Source organism: Phalangium opilio, unplaced genomic scaffold, assembly GCF_054372755.1.
Source record: "Phalangium opilio isolate 3A_F unplaced genomic scaffold, DU_Popi_V2 ptg000024l_1, whole genome shotgun sequence".
NCBI classification, from domain to species: Eukaryota; Metazoa; Arthropoda; class Arachnida; order Opiliones; family Phalangiidae; genus Phalangium; species Phalangium opilio.
In genome coordinates, this window is record NW_028324155.1 from 5783304 (window position 1) to 5806320 (window position 23017).

Below are 23017 nucleotides of genomic sequence, written 5' to 3' on the forward strand. Positions count from 1 at the left end.
CAGAAATCAGTTTTGAAATAAAAACGCTTTTACCTAAGCAATTACAGAGTGGTGTAGAGCGGAAAAAGAAATCTTTCTGGAAGGAATTTGAGAAAATGACTTGGTTTTTTTAAGCGGTATGACGACCTTCAATGCACCAGCAAGTCATCATGGGTAACGGGAAAGAAGGACCGGTATTATTAAAGTTAATATACATTACCTACCCAATAATAAAAACCGTCGAGTAAATATACTAAGATGCGACGAGGTTATTTTTTTTTAAAAACTTTACTTGGGTTATGTAAACCGTATGCGTATATTTAAAACACGTTTCGGCGGTCGAAGTTGTTTTTACCTAGACACACCTTCGATAATTTAACACGTGACGTACTGACGCTAAAAGGGTGAGAATTTACTCGTATTTAAGAAACGTTTGACCTCTTATGTTAAATTGCTCACTGATGGCGCGGTAAAAATAAGAGAGAAGAAAAATATGGTAAGAAGTATAGTCTGGGTGTTTAACTAACTTAACGCGCAATTGGGCGTTAAAACTTGGGTTTAGACTGCGGTAGAGAGTTATTGAGTGTTAAGAGTCTAGAAGAATGTGTGAACTGATGTCTGTGTTTCTGACTTTATAGCTTTTAAGGAAAAGTGAAATGAGTGCCAATTTTATAATTATTCACTTTCTCAAAGCTTAAAATTACTTAAAGTAATTAAAATAAGTAACTAAGCTTAATTTTATGCTTTCACAACAAATTCCTAAGCCTAATTCATGTATTTCTCAAGAAATACCTAAAACTAATTAATTAATTAATTTCCCAATAAATACTTGAACCTACTTCATACTTTACCCAATAAATACTTAAGCCTAATTCAAGATTTTTCATTTGTGATTAAGAACCAAGGCTTAAAATTCAAGATATGATTTCAAAAAAATTAAAAAACAGATTTAGTTTCTAAGCCTAATCTAACCTTTTACTCTATTTAGAAACTGTCTAGAACGCAAGCACCACCACTCACCCTTCAAAGATTTAAAGAAATAATCCCAATAACACGTGAGGGAACTAGTCCCAAAACTAAGTTTAACAAGGATTCGCTAGTTCAAGCTTATATATTAAAATAAATAGACCCCTTGGAAAAAATGTGACAGTTACTCGAGGAATGCGGGAAAACCTAAAAGGTTAAGTGTGTTAAAAGTCTAGTGATCTAACCCGTTTCAGTCTGCAAAGAAAAAAATAAGGTAGAGCGTAATGTCTAAGTTTATCTTATTCCGAAACGCGTTTTGCGTTTTTTTTTTTGGAAAACTTCGCGAGTTGGCGAAAGACGCGCAAGTATACGAAACAAATTAGGAATTTTTAAAGTTTTTAACTCGTGAACGTGAAAAACGAGTCTACTAGCAAAACCCCTTCTTTCTTTTTAATAAATATTAAACTTCTGTGAGATTCATTATAATATTATAAACATAGATTTAAAAGGGGCCCTAAATTTTAATAAATTTTGAGGTTTCTAAACTAGTTTCAAGAGAGAGAAGATGGTGCAGATGCCCCCTGACGGTTCAAGGTGAAAGTTTTTCGGGGTGTTCCTAAGTTCCGAACTTAACATTCTCTCGTGCCATAAGGTCCTCCGGTAAAATTGGACTAACAGCAATGTACCTGCCCTTCCTATCAGGTTTAATACGTTCAATACCGGGGAGATGCCGTTGCTCTATAAAATATAAATAAGGTATCCCGCCCTGATTGCTCCCCGCGTACCATCAGGGGGATTTAGGAATTCCAAAGCAACTAAATTTTTTAGGCCTAGTTAGTTAGGCCTAACACAGTTGACCCCCGTCTGGGAAACAAGTCAAAATAAAAAATTACCGGTCCAAAAACCGAAACGGATCTGATCCATCACAATTTTGCGCGAGAAAGAATTATTTCCATGAATATTTATTAAATATATTTTGCTTAAGCCTTGGTCAAAATATTACCATTTTAAACTTAAGCCGCGTGGTTGTGTAAAACTGCATTCAGGCAGTTGAAGTTACACTATGAATCTAGTACAATATTTGTGGGTAAACTGAACGCATTCATGCACGATGCACGCGCAGATGACTGGTAACTGAAGGCTGTCATTAAACTTGACAGTTGGTTTGGTAAGTAATAATAAGCGTATCGAAAGAAAGTATATAACTATAGATACGAAATGAAAGGTTACATTTCGCGCGTTACTGGGAGTTGTAAGCGTATATTATTAGACTCGTTTCAATGCGAAGATTCACCATAAAACAAGGATACAGTCTGGTTATTACTACGAAGTTACAGACTGATTAAATTAAGGTTTATCAACGTTGTAGTTTGGATATTAAATTTACGTTTGGCTACATGTCTTAGAGAATTTTACAACCATTATGTTAAGAAGTTCACTATTCCCTGGCCAACAAAGCTACATGGAAGAGAATGAATTTCGGAGAAAGTGACTTTTGCAACGGAAATAAAATAAAAATGATTTACAGAAAGAGAAACGAGAGAAATTCGTAAAGGACAACTGGTTGGTTGGTAGCTAAGACAGAAAGGGTACATTTTAAAGTGATACTGGCACTATGACTTGACGAAAGTGGTAAGCATACATGGGACGTTTATCGCATTGTTGCAGGGGAAACGGTGTAGTCCGAGTTCATTTTACCATGACAAAGGTGGCGCCCAAATTAGAGTTAAAATAGGCCTAAAAAATGTGTACTCCATATCTTTTCACCTTCACTTTCCGACGCCAAGTAGACCGACGAAGCACTCTTGAGATGGGAAAATCTTATCAGACTTAAAACGAACGTTCTTTCAAATCCGAAATGTCGCCGAGTTACAAGTTGTCCCAAGCGTTAAATCCAATTTGAATATTTGCGCCGGCAAGAATAAAAGGGGAGAGGGGGAGAGAGAGAGAAAAACAACTTGTTTATTACTGTATAACGACCGGCGGTCGCTCCTGTTAGTGGAATGAAAATTTTAGTTTTTTCTTTTTTCTTATTCCGAGCTCGCTACGGTCTACAGAAGCTAGTGACGATAAAGAGAGAATATTCTCGGATGTACGGGCGTAGCTAAGACGTTACATAGTTGCCCGAAAAGATGACATTTTTCTTACAAAAGTTCAACGGAAGCTCCACGAACGCATTAAACCGAAGCTATTAAAGAAATCGAGTGCGGCAATCAGAAGCGATAGATACTGGAATCACTGGTACCTAAGAAGGTCAACAATGCACGATGTCCCTTCTCTCTCAAAGTCGTTGGATACCTCAACAGTAACGAGTTGAAGGGTAAGCCTCAAAAGGTCAAAGGTTGCCCCAAAGTTTTCGTTTAGTAGTTAGTTAGTTACACGGATATTATTTAAACTCAACTTTCTCCCATGGTTTATCAATTGGTTAAGGAATATAATTACTAGTTAGAAATAGTATTACGTAAAAAAATTTAAATTACGTAATTTTTTTTATAACTTTCGGTGATTAAACTTCGGCGGAAGAGAATAAGATTGCGAAAAAAAATTCTCTCTTTCTAGACTTACGAACTGTTAAAAGTAAAAGGAAAACCTAAGGAGGATGGACCCGACCGAAAAAAAAAAAATATAAAAAAAAATATATTACGAAACAATATTATATTCGCTTTTTCTCTCTCTCGGAGTCTTGAAAATTCCCCCGGAGACGTCATTGTTCCGTGCAAGGGGACAAACGATGAAAGTTAACCGTTATCTCCGCGAAAAACTCGACCATCCAGAAAATATGACCCTGAATTAAGTCTTATCTTCAATATACCACAAGGATATACTTGGTTCTCCATTCTATTCTAGGCTTTCTCCCATAAGGGGACCCGAAATAGAAAAATGTTTATCTCTTCGTAGACATCTTCTTAATTAGGTAAAGAAAAAAAACCCCAACTGATGTCGCAGTTATAAAGGGATACTTTAATTAAAGGGTTAAACCTAGATGGCTCTCTCTCTCTTTCTCTCAAGGCCTCGATAAATAGTTCTTGCTCTATACATCAATTAACGCACCTTTAATTGAATTCCGAGTTATTATTTAAAAGGTTCATTTAAAATTAACTAAAGTCTTTTGTTAGACTCACACACATTTTCATTAAGCCTTGGCCTAAAAACAAAAGCCTTCGTCGCATTGATTGGTTATCTCTCTGTTGGACCACTCTCTCTTATTTTGAGGGATTAAATGGAGAATGAAGAATCTTGCGTGTTTTTACAGTAAAATATAATTTATTCAAGAAGCTAGCTAGTTCGTCATGAAGTTTCGAATCCCAAGTGGATTGATGTTAATTAAAACTGCTAATTAATTTTAATTATAAAGACAACAGAATCTGACGAAAAAATATACTTTGAATTCGTTTAGGGTAAAAAACTGTTAGGCCTAACTTCAATTTATGCCATGGAACTTAACTACACAGCTACGCTCATCCATTCCTGAAGCAAACTGGGGGGTGGGGGGAGAAGAGACTACGGGAATTTTATCCTATGGGATATTGACGCCAACAAAATAGAAAATCACGAAAATTCGAAGATTCGAAGATCAAAACGCACGAAGCACACGCTTTTATCCATAGGCAATTTCAACAGAAACGTGGCGCCATTTCGCCCCAGTGCTTCGGCAGCGCTAACCCTTTATATACAAAGCTCGAGCCAGACGCGTTACGAAAGGCTAGGATATTTGAAGCAAACATTTTCCATCAAAATAGTTAATGCTAAAAATGAGAAAACAATGGGATTCAAGAAAAAGGGGTTTCGCCTTGTTGTAGACACGACTCGCTAGACATCATAATTGAGATCCTTGGGATTCACCTTTGACAGCTTTATTATTAAGGAAGGAGAGGGGTAAGATAGAGAGAGAAAATACAAGGAGAAATGATAGAGGGGGTGGAATATTATTCGAAAAATGATGGATCAAGAAAAAATGGAAATTCAACCCCTTTACTTCGCACGAATGGTTATAAGAAGAAGAAAAATTGAATAAGTTGTATGTCCGGCCATTATTTAACGTCAGGTGCACTCTACCTACGCGTACGTTGTTAAGAAATCTAGCCAGGACATTTGTAGAGTCAAAAATACATAAATTTCAATTGAAACAAATTATGTATTGCGTGTAAAATTTGAATTAACTGAATTATACAAATTTCAAAATTCAATTTATAAACAAATTATCATTAGAATTGCTGGGAATAAAAAAAAAAATAAAACTGAAGGCAGTCGATTTTAAATTAAGAGGACATTGACACGCCTAATTATTTTTGGGGAAATTTTACATTCACTTAAAGAATAAGCCGATTTCTTTATTTTTCATAATGAGATAGTGGACGGTGAAGTTTCCGGTTGAATCATTCCCTAATTAATTTACAATCGCAATTAAATTTTAATATTGATGTTAGTTTTGAATCAACTGAACCCAAGCTCGTGGAACTTAATTATTGAAGAGTTCTGAAACATCTGTACTAGCAATGAACTAATAAACCCTACCAAATACAATACCCTCAAAGACCGTACAAGTACACAGACTAGACAAGTGCTACCCAGATGAGTCAAGCCATACCCCCTGCGTTCAATGGCGACGACATTCGAGTCACTTCCTATCTCATTAACCCCTGGGACAGAAGACGTATTCGCCAGCCAGTTGTATTAAAGAGAAGAAAAAAAAAAACACCTTAAACAAGAAAAGCGTCAGCCGGGTCCCCACCGACTGAGACTTTTATTTAATGCCCCGCGGGTGATCGAGTGTGCGCCAAAGTGAGTGAAGAAATTCAGTTCCTCTTGTCACCTGGACGTCAGGTAACGCTTCGAAGGAGATACCTTACATTTCAATGAAAAGCGACACGGAACAACGACATAGGAGAAAGTGGAGCGAAAGGTAAAAGGAGACTGAAGAGAAAAGGTAACGAAAAGAAACATACCACGCGCCAAGGCCTAAGTTCTTCTAACTTAAGGACCATGTAGAAAGGAAAGGAAGAAGGGGACGCGTTTCTTTTTATCCGGAAAAGGCACATCTTCAGCTTGAATTCAAGCGACGTTCTGGCTTGAACGCGGTGGGCAGCGTGTAGGTTCACGCTTTTCGTTACGTAAAAACTAAGGGTTTTTTTACGATGGTCTTTTTTACGCTTGGATTTGGTGTACTTCAAATTGAGAGTCGGACGCGTATAGGCAATGGCCATCCTACGATCTCCAGGGCCTCTTGTTACGGTTGAAGAAACGCGGACTGGTTAATATTATATTGGGAGCTTAAAAGGTTATTTGTGGTGGACGAACAGGGCCAAAATTCAGCATAGCTAGATTTTGCGTAGGGAGTTTTTGAGACAGAACTCTGGCATATGGAACAATATTTTATTCAAAAATTTACCAGTAACTAACAGACCCAAATCAAACCATGTTTTGGGTAATATTTCGATGGAATTTTTATACTGATCCTGTACAATTTTGAGCTGCAAATATATCTGCGGGGAAATACTCTTTGGTGACAAGGGAAATTGAAATGAAATGAAAAAATGAGGAAAACTGAAAGTTGAAAATTTGAATATTGTCACGTGACTGACGCTGATAACTATTAGGGAGAGTTTCCTGGTTACTTTTCTAAAATAAATTGAAATGGAAAAACGAGACAAAACCCATTTCAATAGAAAAACGCTATATAGAATTCGCCAACGACTCTTATTTCCTTGGAAAAGGGTGAAGGTACTTAGAGTGAGATATTCATTCCCGACTGAGTCAGTCATTCCGCCAGTTAACCCGCCCACTGCACGGAACTTTGTTCAAATAAATTATTCCCATGGCTGTCTATAACGGGTGGGCTATCCTGATTTGAGGCGTAAGAAGTTGAAACCCTACAACTACATTACATTACACGAACTGGATGCCATTTTCCCGCTAATCAAGATTTACCAACCTTACAATTACAGCTTGCGGAATGGGACAAGATAGGTCAAAAGCGGTCAAGAAATGAGAAAACTTTCTAATTTATCAAAGAGAGTTCTCAAAAGTTTCTATATAGTTTAATGGCATTTTCAAAGACGTAATCAAATCAGTTCGTCGCGAGCTGTTATTGAAAACACTATAATATTCGAACAATATATATGGAACAATTGAATTTAAGATGAATAAACTTAATTATATATATATATAAACCTAAAACAAAGAATACCTTTAAGGACATTTTTAACAGTTGACAACAACAGAATTCGCTAGAGATTGCGAATAATAGAGAGTTGGGTGAAAGAAAGAAGGAAGAAACAAAAGGGGTACCGCCCACGGTCTCTCCCGTGTCAAGACAGTGTCCTACTTGTTGAAACCAAACCGCATTCTTACCATGGAAGAATCGAACACGACATGCACGAAACTAGGTCCGAGCGCGGTCTTCTTTTTATGAAAATCTCCCTATAAACACCTTTCCCCTTACTTTAATCCAAATAAAACACTACCACGAGCTACCAACACACAAAAGGAAGACCTGGGAATCAAACTCGAATTAAGAACAGCCCGCAGCGGGCGTATAACCAAGCCCTCAATTCCCCGCAAGTTACGAAAGCCTACGTGCGCTCAATTTAACTTCGAATCTTTGATCTGGTTTCTGATAAACGTTAAGCCTTGGCAAGAAAATATATATTCTTTTATTTCTCTACTAAGCCTAACTCGATGGAAAAAAGGGAATCTAATTAAAGTCTTTGATATTATCACCCGAACATCTTCTTGTATTTTGATACATTTCGGGTACTTTTCTCCCCCAAAACAAAACAGAGTTCAGAGTTAAGAGTTAAGACTCGGCTCGCATTACAAACTAACCAAGCACCAAGGTAAGTATCTGAAAACACGATCGCCTTGACTCGCGAATAAGTTTTGCAAGATAAAACCATTTTAGACTTACCTAATAGTGTAATAACGGCTAAGCCTCGGTTAAGTTCTTAGAACGGTTTTAGGTTTCCTTTCTCAGGTACGGGTAACAACAACGCGTTCCAACGTACGTCTTGAATTTCGCAAAAGGTGATGTTGGTATTAAATTACGGCACCTGCCTGGCCGCGAACTAGGTATAAATATCTTCCGATGGTGGGTATTTTCTCGGGCCGAGCGTTTACTTTTTGGCTTATTTTCAGTCCCGCCGCGATGCGAATAAAAACGCGCTTGCTTTGGTGGCTAAAATGTTTTTTCAACTGAGTAAATTGTTAATAGAAGGAAAAAACTAATTTCCGCGGTTTTGCTAGCAGCACCACCAGCCCGTGTAGAAAATCGCTAAAAAGTGTACGACTGTCTTCCCCGAAAACTCGTTCTCACTCAGTGACCTCACGTAGGGGTCGGCCTGGTTTTATACGGCCCACGCTGTCACGTGACCATCATACACCTGCCGCCCATTTCCTCGGTTACGCTATGATGGGTTCCCTACCCTACCTGTTGTTGCCAGTTTTGGTTCAAATGGTTGGCGCTCTCTTCCCCCTGACGTTATCGAAATGGGGGTAAAATAATTCTGGCTTCTTCAACAAAATTCTACCAAGGAGCTTTGCCTGCCATCGCGCAGCTCCTTCTTGAATAAAAAGCGAAGTTAATTTCACTTTTTTTTTCTTCTAAGAGGCTTCTTTAAAAGCTATCGGACACTTAGACGCCAACCAACCAAACCGGGATGCGATGTCCTTCGACATCGGGGTATATTGAAAAATGTTTAAGTTATGGTAAATAAAAAAACCATCAGGGTCCATTCTCATACTTGTCCCCGCCTTAATCTAATTCAAACGATATTATTCTGGTAGATTATTTGACTTTAAGGGTCCAGTGAACGACTCAGCATCGCAGAAGAGTTTTTGCACTCTAGTATGTTTACTCTTTAGAGAGTTTTAGTGTCAATAACACCAAGTGTCATTGGTTTAAGTCCCCTATTTTGATTTAATATTATTGCTGTTGGCATGATATTGAACCACGGAGAATTATTCCAAGAAGAGTAGACGGTGCACTTTCGTGGCGTGTTCTAGAAACGTCTTCCGTGACTAAAATTGGTGGTATGTTGTCAATTGTTTGTGTCGCTTTCTACTCCTCTTGCAATTCTCTGTGATGAAATAAACTATATAAGGTCAACTGGGGTCACTGTAATGAAGTATATGCTAACGTAAATAAAATCCATTTACATCAAGTTACGAATCTCCAATTATTATTGTTACAATTTGAGAGTCCCGGACTGCCGGACTCTCTCGGAAATAAGTGCCTATCATTAGAGTTAAATCAAGTTCAAATATATATAAATCTGGCGCCATGTTTTCAACTATCTCTTCGCTATCATCCCACATAGTTCACATGCACAAGTTACAAAACTAGTAATTTGGAGGAATTTTCTCTATATAAATATGATGATCTAAAGCCTATACTGAGAATTCCAGGAGAAAAAGTCATTATAAATAAATAATGTCGAAAAAATTACATTTTCCAGTAAAAAACATGTTTGAATTTCTTCTATTCTCAGTATAAGAATGGGGTGGAGATGGCGGATCACATTCGATTTATTCGAGCGAGGAAATTCTATTGGAAGGAGTGAATTTTAAATTTAATTAAGAAAAATCACTTTACACGTGAGAACTTTATCGGAACTTTGAAATTTTTGATCGTGGAATGGAATTTTGGCAATTTTTAGTTATCAATAATGATGCTATGAGATCCAAACAGAAAGAATGAGATGTTTGTGTTGGTTAGAAATTTTGTTTTTAAGGTGAAATTGAAATCAAGATGCAACTTTGAAAGTTGGGCATCATTTAAGTTATGAAAAATTCTCTGTTTGAGTCATGGACCAATTTTAAAACGTCATAACTGCGCCATTTTAAAATATATCGTGAAGAAAAAAACCATAATGATGCGATAGTCTTACTTCAGGGTAGTCAAAAATAAACAATTTCAATTATTACTCCCCGATTGCGTTTTACAATCTCTTTACAACTCATCAATACATCTGAAATTCAAATTTTGCATCATCAAATTCTAACAAGTACAAAAAGATGACCTTGCGAATTTCAAAGTTCTTAAAGAAGAACGAACGCGCATCAACAGAAAACAACAGTAGAATCGTGAAATTAAAAAAATAAAAAATAAGAAAAAAAGATCCGCTGGAAGATTCAAGAATGCCTTAGTCTGTTTATCGAAATGTTAAAAGGGGAAAACATAGATAGTACTGTACCTACGTAAGGTATTATTAAAAAGAATTGGATTCGAAAGAAGCTAAGATTTTGTACCTACGCATATACCTCTTGTTATTTTTCAAAGAATAATTTTAAAGAGGATGATGGTCTACGGAGCGTGGCTTAGTAAAGAATTGTCCCTATAGTAAAGCATGTAGAAGACACACCGAGAAAGCCCATTAGAAATACGATAAATCTTGTAAGGGGTTACTACACGTCTTTTCATTGTTGTATAACAAAACTATAGCCAAGTCTAGAAATAAAAGAGCTGGCCCAAGGAAAAATCAAGAAGAAAGTCCGGTCCGCAGTGGAAATGAACGACCAATGGAATGTATTCTTTCTCTTTCTGTCTGTATTTTCAAGGGAAAGTGAAACGGATACGTCGCCATTATAGTTAACTATCAGTCCAAGAAAGTTACCTATACGAGCTGTTCGTCTGTCCTTTGAAAGATGTGAAGGACAAGATAAAGAAGTTACTCCCAAGTGAAGACGACATTTGAGGGACTCTTCGAGGAATCGATCCCCACTTTAAACGCGCTAATATGGCAATTGATTAGTAGTAGCTTAACATCGTTCTCAAATTAAGTATTCCTAATCATTTAACTCTCCCTTTTAAAACAAACTCCAAACTCCTTTGGAAGTTATTTTGAATCCTTGTTTTCAGTTAATTAATTTTTACTTTTCTATCTTGCCTAAGCATCGCTCCAACGATTAGAAAAAAATATGACGCAAGATAAAAACTCGCAGCTCCCAGATCTTTGTAATCAGTATCCAAAGTATCTCCGAAATTTTGACAAAAGGGGTGGTGAACACGCTGAGTGGTAAAAACTTCAATTATACATGGCCCTTTAACTTATAACGAGATAAGAATTTATCTTCCTGATATTTTATAGCAGCAAAAACCGCAAAAAAACCATTTTAGCAAAACGTTTCTTTTCAAAGAGATAAAAAAAACAACAAAATAGCATCTTTGAGATTGACACCAGAAACTCTTTTCCGCATTTCAACTATTATTACGGGAAACTCGATGAGATGATCTGCCAGGTATCCGAGTAAGGGTCCTTTACCTTATTTATAAACGATAAACGGACCCCACCTTGAATAACTTAAAAGAAAAATGGGCGTAATATTACATTTACAAGAGGCATCAAAATTTGAAAAAATATATATTTAGAATTTTTTTACGAATAAAAATATCGTGAGAATTATATTATATATTTTCAATGTCAATCATTTCATAATTCGTGAGATCTCATAACGCACAGTTCGTGGTTAGGAACCATTTTACACGAAATTTCCAAAAATCATAGTGATATGAAAATTATTAGTTTCAAATTTGAGAGGGGCTAGAAACTATTAAGAAATTTGAGATACTTCTATGAACGTCTCGCATTACGTAAAAAGTAACTATCCCCTCGAAATCTTCCAGATGAGGCCCGTATCGATAGAAAAATGATCCCATAAACTTTAGGGTACCACCCTACGTTTTGGGAAACGCCACCCCTAGATATAACGCGGTCAAAAACCAGACGTTATTTTGCATAAAATTCAAAAGACATTTATCATTTCTATCTGTGTTTAAAAACAGCTAGGAGAAAGCTGGTGATAATGGAGGATTAAGACCATGGTCTATATTTAACTGTATTAGTTCTATATCGATAGATAACATTGTAGGATGAACAAAAGAGCCCCGGGATTTATATGACAAACCATAACATAACAGGAAAACAAAAGTACAGATGTACCTACCTGTACAATTGCAATATGTTATATATAAAACATTTTCAAATGATATCCCGCCATCTTAAATTATTAAATATTAGGTATATCATTAAATATCTTTTGATGTTAATTTGCATGGCACTAAGCGATGGGAAAAACATAATATGCTAATATCATCTCTGTTGTTGGAATCGTGAAATATACTTAATTTATTCACTTCTATTAAAGTAAGTTGTTTCCTCGCCCCCTAGATTAATTTTAATTAAAAACATTATCTAAAATATTTAAAAAATATCAATTTGATTAACTTTTATTTTTAAAAACAATATAAAATATTAAATATTAAAAAATTAAAATTTTTTAAATAAAAATAAAACGAAAATCAGGGGCAAATCGAGGTAACCTTGCAAGAAGGTAAAGTCTTAGACTCGTGTGAAGAAGTTTAAGCTCGTTGTATATTAATAGTTTTTAAAGCTTTGTTGTGATATAAATAATTAAAATTCCAGCAGTCTCTATAGAAAGTGAGCGAGTACGAAAAAGAGAGTTGAAAAATTCCATTTTCGGTCGACTAATTTTAATGAAAACGTGAAAGTTTAGGTATATACTTCATAACGCTGTTATTATCTCATACTCGCATTGTGATACAATGGAGAAGAACAAAAAAAAAATAATATAAGGTTGCCTTTTAACGGTATAATAGAGTTATTACCTCGAGTCACTTTTCATCGCTATTAAAGGTATTTTAGATTGAAGAATGGTGGCTTATTTTATGGCAGACTGACCTGGGGTATTCGATGTAGTGTTTTATACATATCATGATCCGTGAAAGGTATAATTGGATTAACCTACCCTCCCCTTAGCCCGGTCTTTACCAACCTCTCTTTTCGGCGGTTCTAGAGAAGTCTAGAGGTCGATATCCCACAGGAAAAAGCGTTTTTTGCTGCCCATTTTCGGATGCTAGAGACTGTTATCACGCGGGGGTTATAAAAAATAGACGAAGTTGATCGCTCGAAGACATCCATGCATGATTTAGGGTACCCGTTTCTCAATTTTAATAATTTTGCTTAATTAATGTTCAGTGTTAAAATAATTGAGAAAACTGTTTCATGAATTTGTAGTCTGCTTTGAATAATCCTTTAAACAAAACATTTCAAGGAATTTTCAAAATGTTTCTTGAATCTTAGGGTCCTTATTCGCTTGGTTCGAAGATGGAATTGCTTTCTACACCCTTTCATTGAAATTTCATGGAATAGTCATGTAGTTTGAAATAACGTCTTAATTTAAGTCGTGGTTTTGAAATTCTGTTTTAATTTGAGTCATGGGTCTGTTGAAATGCAGCCTTAATTTAAGTCAAGGGTCTGTTGAAACAGTCTTAATTTAATTTGAAATATACAATACCAAAACTAACCAGAAAGTCGTGGAATTCGAAAAGCATTCAAGCCAAAGTAAAGAAAAAATCGTGGCTATAAAGTTTTACGTCAACTTAACAGACTTCTGAAAATATATATCGGAAGATCTTGTTTGTTTCGGCAGCTTCCCTAATAGAAAATATTTGTTCTTTAATCTATCTTTTTCTCGGATCTTCGATTTCATCAATTCCATCCCCCCAATCCCCCCCACATGCCTCAAACTTCCTTCTCATCTCACCTTCCTGACCAGAAAAAAAGAAGATTAGTGGCGTAAGAAAAAAATCGGGGGAGTTTGCGGAATCAATGGATTTCTTATTTTCAATTCGCCATATACGTATGGTATGGTATATACTACACAAACGCTCTGATTGAAAATTTTTCCTTCTTATCGGTTATTTTGGGACGTCGTCAAATTGCGAATTTCGAAGTTTCAACATTCGATTCAGGAATGTTCGTAAATATTTATTGGCAATTGTTTATCTATTTGCTTCGAAAGTAATAGTTTTTTTAAATCAATACTAGTTCTTTTTTGATGAAAATAACAATTATCTAGGGCCTAGTGCGAACGGAACCTTCAGACTCCAGACTGGGGAAGGTTTTCAGTAATTATTTAGTTTTAAATTTGTTTCTGTTCCAATTTTTTTTTATTTTTTTTTTAGTCTATATCAGTTTTCTTCTAATTAAACCTCGAAAAATAAATAATTAACTAGTGCGAACAGCCTCTTTTATAACTCAGTTATAATAAAATTTCGATTGAAAATTAAGAGCGGTTCTACTTAATGAAAATCCGAGCTCGATTGTTAGGAATTACAATGAAACTTGAGAGTTCCAATTTTTAAAATCCCATTCGGCGAGTCGTGAATGGATAGATAGATATAAAGTTAATTTGGAGCGAATTAATTAAAAGAAATCATTAAGGGGACTGAAAATTAATAAGAGCGTATTTAAACGAAACGAAGCAGCAACGCCCGCCTTTTCAAATTAATTTCCTTCGTATTTCACACCCACGACAATAACAATTTTGGTACAGAAAGTCCCCTCAAGAAGTCTAGATAAACCCATAAAGACCGGCTCCTTTTTCAATTACGTATGCAAAAATGTACATATTAAAATTTCTATAACTCTCACAATCTAGGGGATTTTTATGGCCTTATTTTGTAAAAAGTATTTTTTATTTTTTGGTCTATTTGCCGGCGAAAAAATCTCGGCTAAAATCCTTTCTGGCCGGACGACCTTGGGCTATCTTTTTAAATTTCTTACGTGGGTGAATATTTGGCTCTTATGTAGAAACAAAATAAGGCCCTATATCATTTGAATAGCTTTCTAGCCCACCTTTATTTGCGAAAATAGGCTTTTTAAGTCGCCGCGCGCTGTAAGGAGAAAGGGGAAAAAGAAAATTTATATAAGAAACTTTACAGGGGTTCCCGCCGAATCTAAAGCCCTTTTGAGTTGGTTTTTAGGGCCCTTTCGTATAACCCTTTTCTATACTCGAAAAGATAATAAAGAAACAATGTTTTTAAAATGGTCGATTCGATTCGGTCATTTCTCTTAGTCTTACACGTTCTCCCATCTTCTTATTGTATCTTAAAGTTAGAAAATAGCTATGAAAATATCTTCCCTTTGGTGTCCGCTTCCCCAAATAGACTTTCTCGACGTAAAAAAGGGGGTAGGTAGCCCTCGTTATTGGGACATACAAGGGGGTTGATACATTGGTATCTGTCACTGCGCACTCTCATGATACAAAAAGACTACAGCGCATGCGGCACAAAGCGAGATGGAAGGCAAAGTTTTTTCCCCTCTGATTTTCATAGAAATGGTCTATTAAGACCAGAATGGCGACTAGGGGTGAAGCTATTCCCAAATTGCCCCATTTACCGCCAGTCACCCTAATAGACTCTCTCCTCTTTAGAATTTTCGAATCTCCCTCTAGCTCGCATTCCTGTTCAAAGTAAAGGTTATGCAGTATTTTATTTACTCATCTATTGGCAAAATACCCACTAATACATTAAATCCTATTTCTTTTGAGTGGGGGATTTTCACGGTACTATTCAAACAATTGCAAAAAATAATGATGACGTAATATTATTCTTATTTTAAATACTTAAATACACTTAAAATTTTCAAAGTTTTGAAGGAAGAAGAATAGAATATCAGATAAATTTCTATTTGCGATGTCTAAATTCTAATATTATCTCTCTAAACAAACTACATTATTATCATTTAATTTAATTGTGAAATTTAACAATGACAATAATTGGGTAGGCAGAAAGTACAAAAAAAAAAATTTGATATTAAAACGTTTCTCCCTTCCCAATTATTTCAATTATATTTTAGGAGCTTGCACTACTACAATTTGATTAAACTTACTCTGTGTCTTAAAAGGCGCGATAAAAATTCCTTTTTAAAATGAAAACAAAAGAAAAGATGAAGTTAAAAAAATAGAAAAAGAGAGAGAGAGGGCAAACACAGGGGACTCTAAACGTCAAAAGCTTTTAAAATCTTGTACGCGTGTCCAATTCCCTTGGTAGTAGATATTTTTCAGGCAAAAACTCAACCCCAAAAAAATATAATAAAGAAACAAAACAAAAAATTTGAAAAAAAAAAAAAAAATTTAAATTAAATTTATAATATTCTTAAAATAAAGCGTAAGTGATCCTGGGATTACATTTTTCGAGAGAGAAAAAAATGGTTATATCACGAATGTATTATATTTCTCAGGGAATGTTTTCACTCTGCAATCGAAATATACACTAAATAATCTTCTAGAAGACGGTTATTTAACATAGTATTCTCATAGGAGACACCCTTTTGACCAACTTTTAACTGAAATAACTAAAAGATAACAATGCAATAAAACGCCTTTGGATATTATAGATCAACCAACTTCTCCACTACCCATAAATACTAGATTATTTTCTTCAATTATCATCACATTTGAACTAACTGGAGAGAATGAAAATACATTCATAAATAAATAAATTTAATTTAAATGAGGACTAACCCCGTCCGTTATTGTTCTTGAAAATGTCACGAAAAAGCTTTTAATTTTAATTTTCGTTTTCTAGAAAGTCAGGAAGTTAAACTTAGGTAGGATCTTAGGTAAGAAAAAACGGGGCCTAAGCGCTAAATTATCATTAAAATCAAAGAAAATGAGCTAACCAACTCTAGAGCGGGAACCCCTTTTATCAACAACAAAAGGGAAAAACAGAAAAAGAGAGATATAAAACAAAAAAATATACTCGGGTTGTGCTCTAATAAGTTTCGGGAGTCCCATCCACCAATTAGTCGGTTCCTTGTTAATTAGGATTAGAGTTTCTTTTAAAAATGTAAAGACTACAAGCTTTTTTCATTAACTCGAGTCCCTTTCGCAATTTTCCGGGTTTTTTCTATACTTATTATTATTATTATTATTATTATTATTATTACCAATCTCGTGAGCCATTAGGCTTTTTTATGCACATTAAACAAACATTTCATTCATTATTATTATTATTATTATTATTATTAGTCTTATCATTTTAATTTTATTTATTTTTTTTATTAAAATCCCTTCGTTGATGTTCCTAATTTAACGAAAAATTTCAAAGTTTTTAAAAAACAAAATTAATTTCCTTATTACGCGATTGTTTAATTATACATCCGGATAAGTTAAATTAATTTGTAATGGAATTGATGAAAAAAATAATGGAAAATAAATTGAAAAATGGTTAAATTAATTTAAAAAAAAGGTTTTGGGGGATTTATTTGGTTGATTTTTGTATTTTTAACATTTTATTTTTATTATCAAGTTGATTAATGGTTAGGTAAACTTAAAGGAATAGCTTCATGAAAGAGAATCTATTATGAATGGTAGATTATAGTAACTACGTTCAAGTAACTGTGACGTCAAAATATATCATTGCGGTACCATAAAGTTTCCCTGCATCGCATTAGCATCTATTTTAACCCGTATTCCAATATATTTGGGAATTAATTTCGAAGTCATGAAACTTTCCCTTCATTTATACATACATATACGACTGTCATGTAATATTAATGATAAACTAGTCAATAGACCAAAATATCGTAAAGATACCGAGGTCATGTAGGCGCTTTTAATTTTATAAATTTCTTTACTATTAAAAAAAGCGTGTATTTTAATAAATTACAATTAGATTTGGATCGTGGAAGAAAAGTACCTACCAGCAAGCCTACCTTTTAAATTTCAGAAAAAAAGAAAAAAATTTGAAGAAAGAAATAAAAGAGAAATTGGAGGGAAATGATCTCTAAGGCATCATTTGATAAATTATTCCAGTCTAAGGGTGGAATGTTTTTCTTTTTCCTTTGATATTATTATTTTGGTTCCGCTAAGAGTAAAAGTTAAGAGAGAGAAAGAGAGAGTAGGGTAGACGAACTGGTAAGGTCCGAGAAGGACTATATTATATCTCAAATTATTCGCAAGAGTGCCACTCAAGAATAGAGCTAGGGGAAGAGTTATGTATGTATGTATGTATGGGTCAGTTACCTTAACCTCCCCAGGAGCTATGATCTTTTATTACGAATCGTAATACGGACGCTATGGTTACCTTCTCCAATGGATATGAGATTCCAAATATCTGTTATTTAACTTATCTTTAAGAATCGCCCCGAGCTCCAAAATTTCACTATGGTATCATCATGGTACCCGCGCTTTCAATGTACCAATTTTTGAAGAAGAAAAAATGTATTACCTTTTCCTAATGTGAAAATAAACTTCGCGAGGATGATATTTATTTTTATTCATTTTTAATTGTGGTAGATTAATCAGTGAGAATTGTAGCAAAGCCTGACGTCATCTTGATTTTTTATTCTAAACAACATGCTACAGCGTCGAACTGATGCTCTTAAGTTGATGTTTGGTTATTACTCCATGTCCTGCGTGATGTTGGTGACAATGACTTATTAATCCTTAATGATAATGATCCATTCTTGACAACATTTTGTTGCACATTCTAGGTGGTATTTTCTATATTTTCTTCATGTTTATTCTTTATTATTTGTGACTTGTGAGGCTGTTGACAATTGATTTACTCTCCCATTCACCTGTATTTGTCTTTTCAGTCAATAGAGCTATCTCAGAACCCTTATTGTGACGTCACCCATGCTATTTTCCCATAGAACCAAAGCGGTACCAAACATGGCCGCCCACTGCCAAACGTTTACCTAGGCCGTGACGTTTTACCTAGGCACTGACGTCACAACTAAGATAGCTCTATAATGTCAAGAAAAACTCACAGATCTTGTAATTTATTCTGAAGTTTCATAAACTGTTTTTTATTAAAATTCAAAAAGAAATCTATTTCAAATTTGTTGAACTAAGTACAATAACCTTTTGATATAAAAAACAAAGTTGGAAAAAGGTAATATTTCTGTGAATATTACTCTATAACTGACCTTATATATTTGGAAAAAGTCAAAAAATGTTTACAATCAACATAAACACTATTAAAGACTAGCAATAATTAATTTAAACAATCCAGAAACAATTTTGGAGCATTCTTTACTTTATTATTAATCCCTATATATCAGAAGCAGCCAATAGGCCAAGTGACGTCACTTTTCTTAAAAATACTATACAAATATCCTGCTACATGTACATTCTATTCAATGGGTGGAAATTTTTAAACTCTCCTTAACATTATTTAACTGTCTTATAGGCAAAAATAAATAAATATTTATTTGAATATTTTTTATTGGCAATGAAAAACAAGATGCCAATGGAGAAAAACAATTCTTTGTACATAAAAAGAACAACAAATTATATTTACAATGAGACGGATTTATCCATTGCACTAAATACAAAGTTACCAATAAAACTATACCCAAATCCTTTTAAGCATTTTATATTATTTTTTAACCATGTTCAGTAGGCCTGGCATACTGACCCCAAACAATGGTTAAGAAGAGTCCAGACAGGCCCAAAAGAGCTATAGTGGATGACGCGTTAAAGTATTCCTTATATTGAAAGTATAGCATCCAAACAACCCCCAATAATATTCCCAAGAGCGGCCAAAAGAATTGACCCAAGTCCAATTCCGAGTCAGACTGTGTTTCATTTTGGGGAACATTAAAATTTATGTTGGAGATTTGAACGTGAACTACAGTTCCTTCTTGAATATTGTACTCCCCTAATGTCCTCTGGTCTTGTAATACTTGACCATTATAGATCAAACGAACTGTTTTGTGGCTAGCAACTTCGGCAGAAAAATATTCCCTAAAATTTGACAGTTTTTAGGTTTGTGACCATTTTTGAGCATCAAAATAGGTCAAAACCAACCTTTTGAAAGCCCCAATTTGTTGATCAGACTTCCCCCTGACTAATCTTTCAGTATCATCCAATGATTTAAGTCGGATATTGAAATATCCTTGCGCTTGTTCCCTCGAATTTACAGGAATATCAGAACTTTCATTACTAGTAGAAGGAACATGGCCATTCCCTTGTGGTCGAGAAATTTCGGGCTTTCTTTTGCGCGTAGAATCACTATTACTAGAGGATGGTCCACTTTCAGCAGAATTAGAATTCTTTGTGAAAAATTCTAATCTCTTTAACCTGAGAGACTCTGGATCATCTGAATCAGGTTCTACTGTTCCACTCTCCTCATTTTCTAGCTCAGTTTCCGGATTTTGAGAGTTATCATTCTCTGCATTAGGTTTATCTACTTGACTGGCATTACTAACAGGATCATTTGCTCTTAAATTTGGCTCAGGAGTAGAGCTCTCTGATTCTAACTCTTCCTGTACCTCTTCAACAGTTTCCCTAACACTATTATTGCTATAACTAGGGGGTCTATTAGCGGTAGAACGATATATTTCATCTGCTAAATCCTATAAGTTTAAGAATGAATGGTCAGTGACCAAAACTAAATAGTTCAAACCAGAAAGCACAGAAATATCTTACAGTTTCGTTGTGAGTATCATCCCCAAAGCTGGGATATAAGAAGGAAAAATTTCGAAAGAAATCGGTTGCCCAACCGAACAAGAACACAATTAGAAGAAAGCCAATAATAAAACTAATTAAAACTTCATCTCCTATTCCTTCTACTAAAGACATCTGAAAAATTAAATCCAAGAAATCTACTGTGAAATATTAGAAAGATACACTAAGCCTTGGCAGTAACGAGAAAAATATTGGTTTATACGTTACGTACAGCTTTGTGTGGTTCAAATATATTTACAAGGACATAAATACGCGATGAATGTTTCAAATTCAACTAGTTTTAAAGTTCTTATATGTTAATTATTAATAAAACGCGTTACTTTTCCTCTAACCAAAAAACACAGCAGCAAAATTACGAAACTTCGTCTGCTTTACGCGAATGTATCTGTCACTTCAACCTGATTGGTTGGTTAGCCTAAAGGCAAAAACTTTAGGAGCGAACATATGGGAGCGAATTGAGAATGTAGCGCCGTCTATGGCCCAATATTTGAAACACTGTTAGAGTCAAATTCAAAAATCTTCAAAAAAATGACTAATTGAAATGAAAAATCACATTTTATAAGCCCTGAAAAGTCTATGAAAATAAAGAAATTTTGTATATTAAAAACGCAGAAAACTTTAAAAAATATATCATCCAGGACTTCAATTTAAAGAGGATTACACAGAAGAAAATGAGAAAATTCTTATTCCCAGTAGACATGTCAAAAAATGATAAAAATAAGCGAAAGAATCAAAATTGCGTTGATTAGGCCTAAAAGCAACAATAAGAACCTCATCCCCCTTAGCAAAAAAGATGGCAAAATACAGGAATGTAAGGCACGTTGTTCGAAGAGGCTGGCTCCCTTAAATCCGATAAGACAATACAAATCTAAGAAAAGAAAGCTTCACGCTGTATTCCGAAGCCCCCCCAAGCCAGCTTTTTCCTTTTAGAACACAACCCCCACCTCCCTACTACGTGGTAGTTTTCTCCCCACATCGCTAAATCGTTGGCTTTTATGATTATCAAGACGCTAGGGATTACGCGGGCTGAAAGACAAAAGATCTTTCACCAAAAATCAAACAAAACCAGAGAAAAGTCAGAAAACCTCGGCAAATCCTTAAATTTTGCTTGGGGGTTAAAAGTAACGAATATAGTCTAGCTGGGGCCTAACACGAACCTAAAAAAAAACTAAAAAGAGATTCTAGAGAGACTAGAATCTCAAAAAAGTATCCGAGGAAAGGCTAGAAAAAGAAGGAAAAAATATTTTAAAGAAAGATTTTTGAGCAAAAATATCGGAAAACTGGGGGTGAGAGAAGTCAGAACTGAGGTGTTTTTTTCCTTTCGTCAAAAAGAGAGAAAAATTTTGAACAAAAAAACTAGCGAGGGATGCGGGAGAGAGAGAGATGCGGACGGATTCAAAGGGATAGGAAGATGCTGGAAGGATGGAATATATATCCCCACTTTCTTCTCCTTCCCAAAAATTGTCGGAGCGCGAACGGAAGAAGAGTCATCGCTTCTAGCTGTGGCGGACGCCATCACAGTCGTTCGTAATGCCAGCAACCGTATTGTCATAGTAAACCCCGGTAAAAGCGTCAGACCGCGAAATGTTATTAAGTCAAAGGATGTAGAAAATAAAAAAGAAAAAAAAATAAATCCACTCGGAGTTTTCATCCCAACCCAATGTAAAGCAGATTTTGAGGTTTAGATTGAACGTGTAGATAATTCCGAGTGGAATAGAGCAAGGGATAATATGAAGAAAGTCACTGAAATACGCAAGCAAGGATTCAAATTTTTTTTTTCTTTCATGTTGTCCCCACCTCATATCCTTAGGTTTTTTTCTTCTTCTCTTTTGGTAGAGCGGGGAATGCATTCTATATTTTCCGGGAAAAATAGATCAAGTTAGTCCTAACCCTGACCAAGTTTTCTCGCATTCGATATAATGGATTACTTTCCTAATAACTAGAACAAGATTTTTTTCTCCCCAAAAAATCAATCGAAACAAGAAGGTAGGGATCCCCTTTCATTTCATATCCAATATGAAATTGTAACATTATAATACTGTCAAAGTCTTTCAAGCTTTTAAAAGACAAAGTCGTGTTTTTGCCACAGTTTTTATTGGTTGATATAGATTGGCATCATTGGACAATTTAGTTCTGACGTCACTAAAATGGTCTACAGAAAATATTTTAAAAACCTTGTTTACTCGACGGTTACAACTCCGACCTAATCTAACTAATTATAATTTGTAAGCCAATTAAGAGAAGTTGGCAAAATACGTTTACGAGATAATTTAATAACTTAGGTAAGTTACCAGCGCAACGATCTTAATTCCCTCAAAAGTTATTAAATTTCTGGTAAACAAACTAAGCCTGGATTAGAATTAGAATTAAAAGTACATTAAACCGCAAAATAAACTTTCGTTTTGTTAGAATAACACCGCGACAACAAAGTAGTTGGTATAAAGGAATAAAAGTTGTCACAATTAATGACGAATTAGTATAATACCAAATGATTGTATCTCACTCTTTCTCTCTCGGAAGTTCAAAAGTTATAAATATTAATCACGTCGGGATATAAAGTCTAGGACCGACTTCACTATAAAGGGTCAAATTTGCGAGGATCTGATAATTAAAATAAAAGTGAGAGCTAAAATAGATGCGAAATAAACAGTACCGTAATGTCGGTAGTGACCCTAATATTTTTGAATATTTGATTTTGAACTTTTGAAGGATACGAGGACTTAATTATTTTAATTTCTTTAACTCTTAAAGTGAGGGTGAAAGGGAAAATTTTAAATAAATTCAAATTAGGATA

The 23017-nt window shown here is 34.9% G+C and overlaps 2 protein-coding genes across 3 annotated transcripts in view; both read right to left on the bottom strand.

Annotated features, from left to right (window-relative positions):
* pio (zona pellucida domain-containing protein piopio) overlaps positions 1-23017 on the bottom strand; it is a 174243-nt gene that overhangs the window by 27965 nt on the left and 123261 nt on the right. The window lies entirely within an intron of this gene.
* LOC149692434 (uncharacterized) lies at positions 18533-20608 on the bottom strand. Of its 2 annotated transcripts, none has more exons than XM_089868172.1 (4): positions 20435-20608; positions 20185-20337; positions 19564-20111; positions 18533-19500 (listed from the first exon to the last, which is right to left on the bottom strand). In XM_089868172.1, the coding sequence occupies exons 2-4, from the start codon at positions 20335-20337 to the stop codon at positions 19140-19142; spliced, it is 1062 nt and encodes a 353-aa protein (XP_089724298.1). In that variant the 5' UTR covers positions 20435-20608; the 3' UTR covers positions 18533-19139. The 2 variants fall into 2 exon arrangements, with proteins under 2 accessions (XP_089724298.1, XP_089724299.1); XM_089868173.1 differs by having other exon boundaries at positions 20185-20363.

Coding starts and splice junctions, on each gene's coding strand:
- LOC149692434 (XM_089868172.1), bottom strand. CDS start 20,337: ATGTCTTTAGTAGAAGGAATAGGAGATGAAGTTTTAATTAGTTTTATT. Junction 20,112..20,184: donor ATGATACTCACAACGAAACT/GTAAGATATTTC, acceptor TTAAACTTATAG/GATTTAGCAGATGAAATATA. Junction 19,501..19,563: donor CAAATTGGGGCTTTCAAAAG/GTTGGTTTTGAC, acceptor GTCAAATTTTAG/GGAATATTTTTCTGCCGAAG.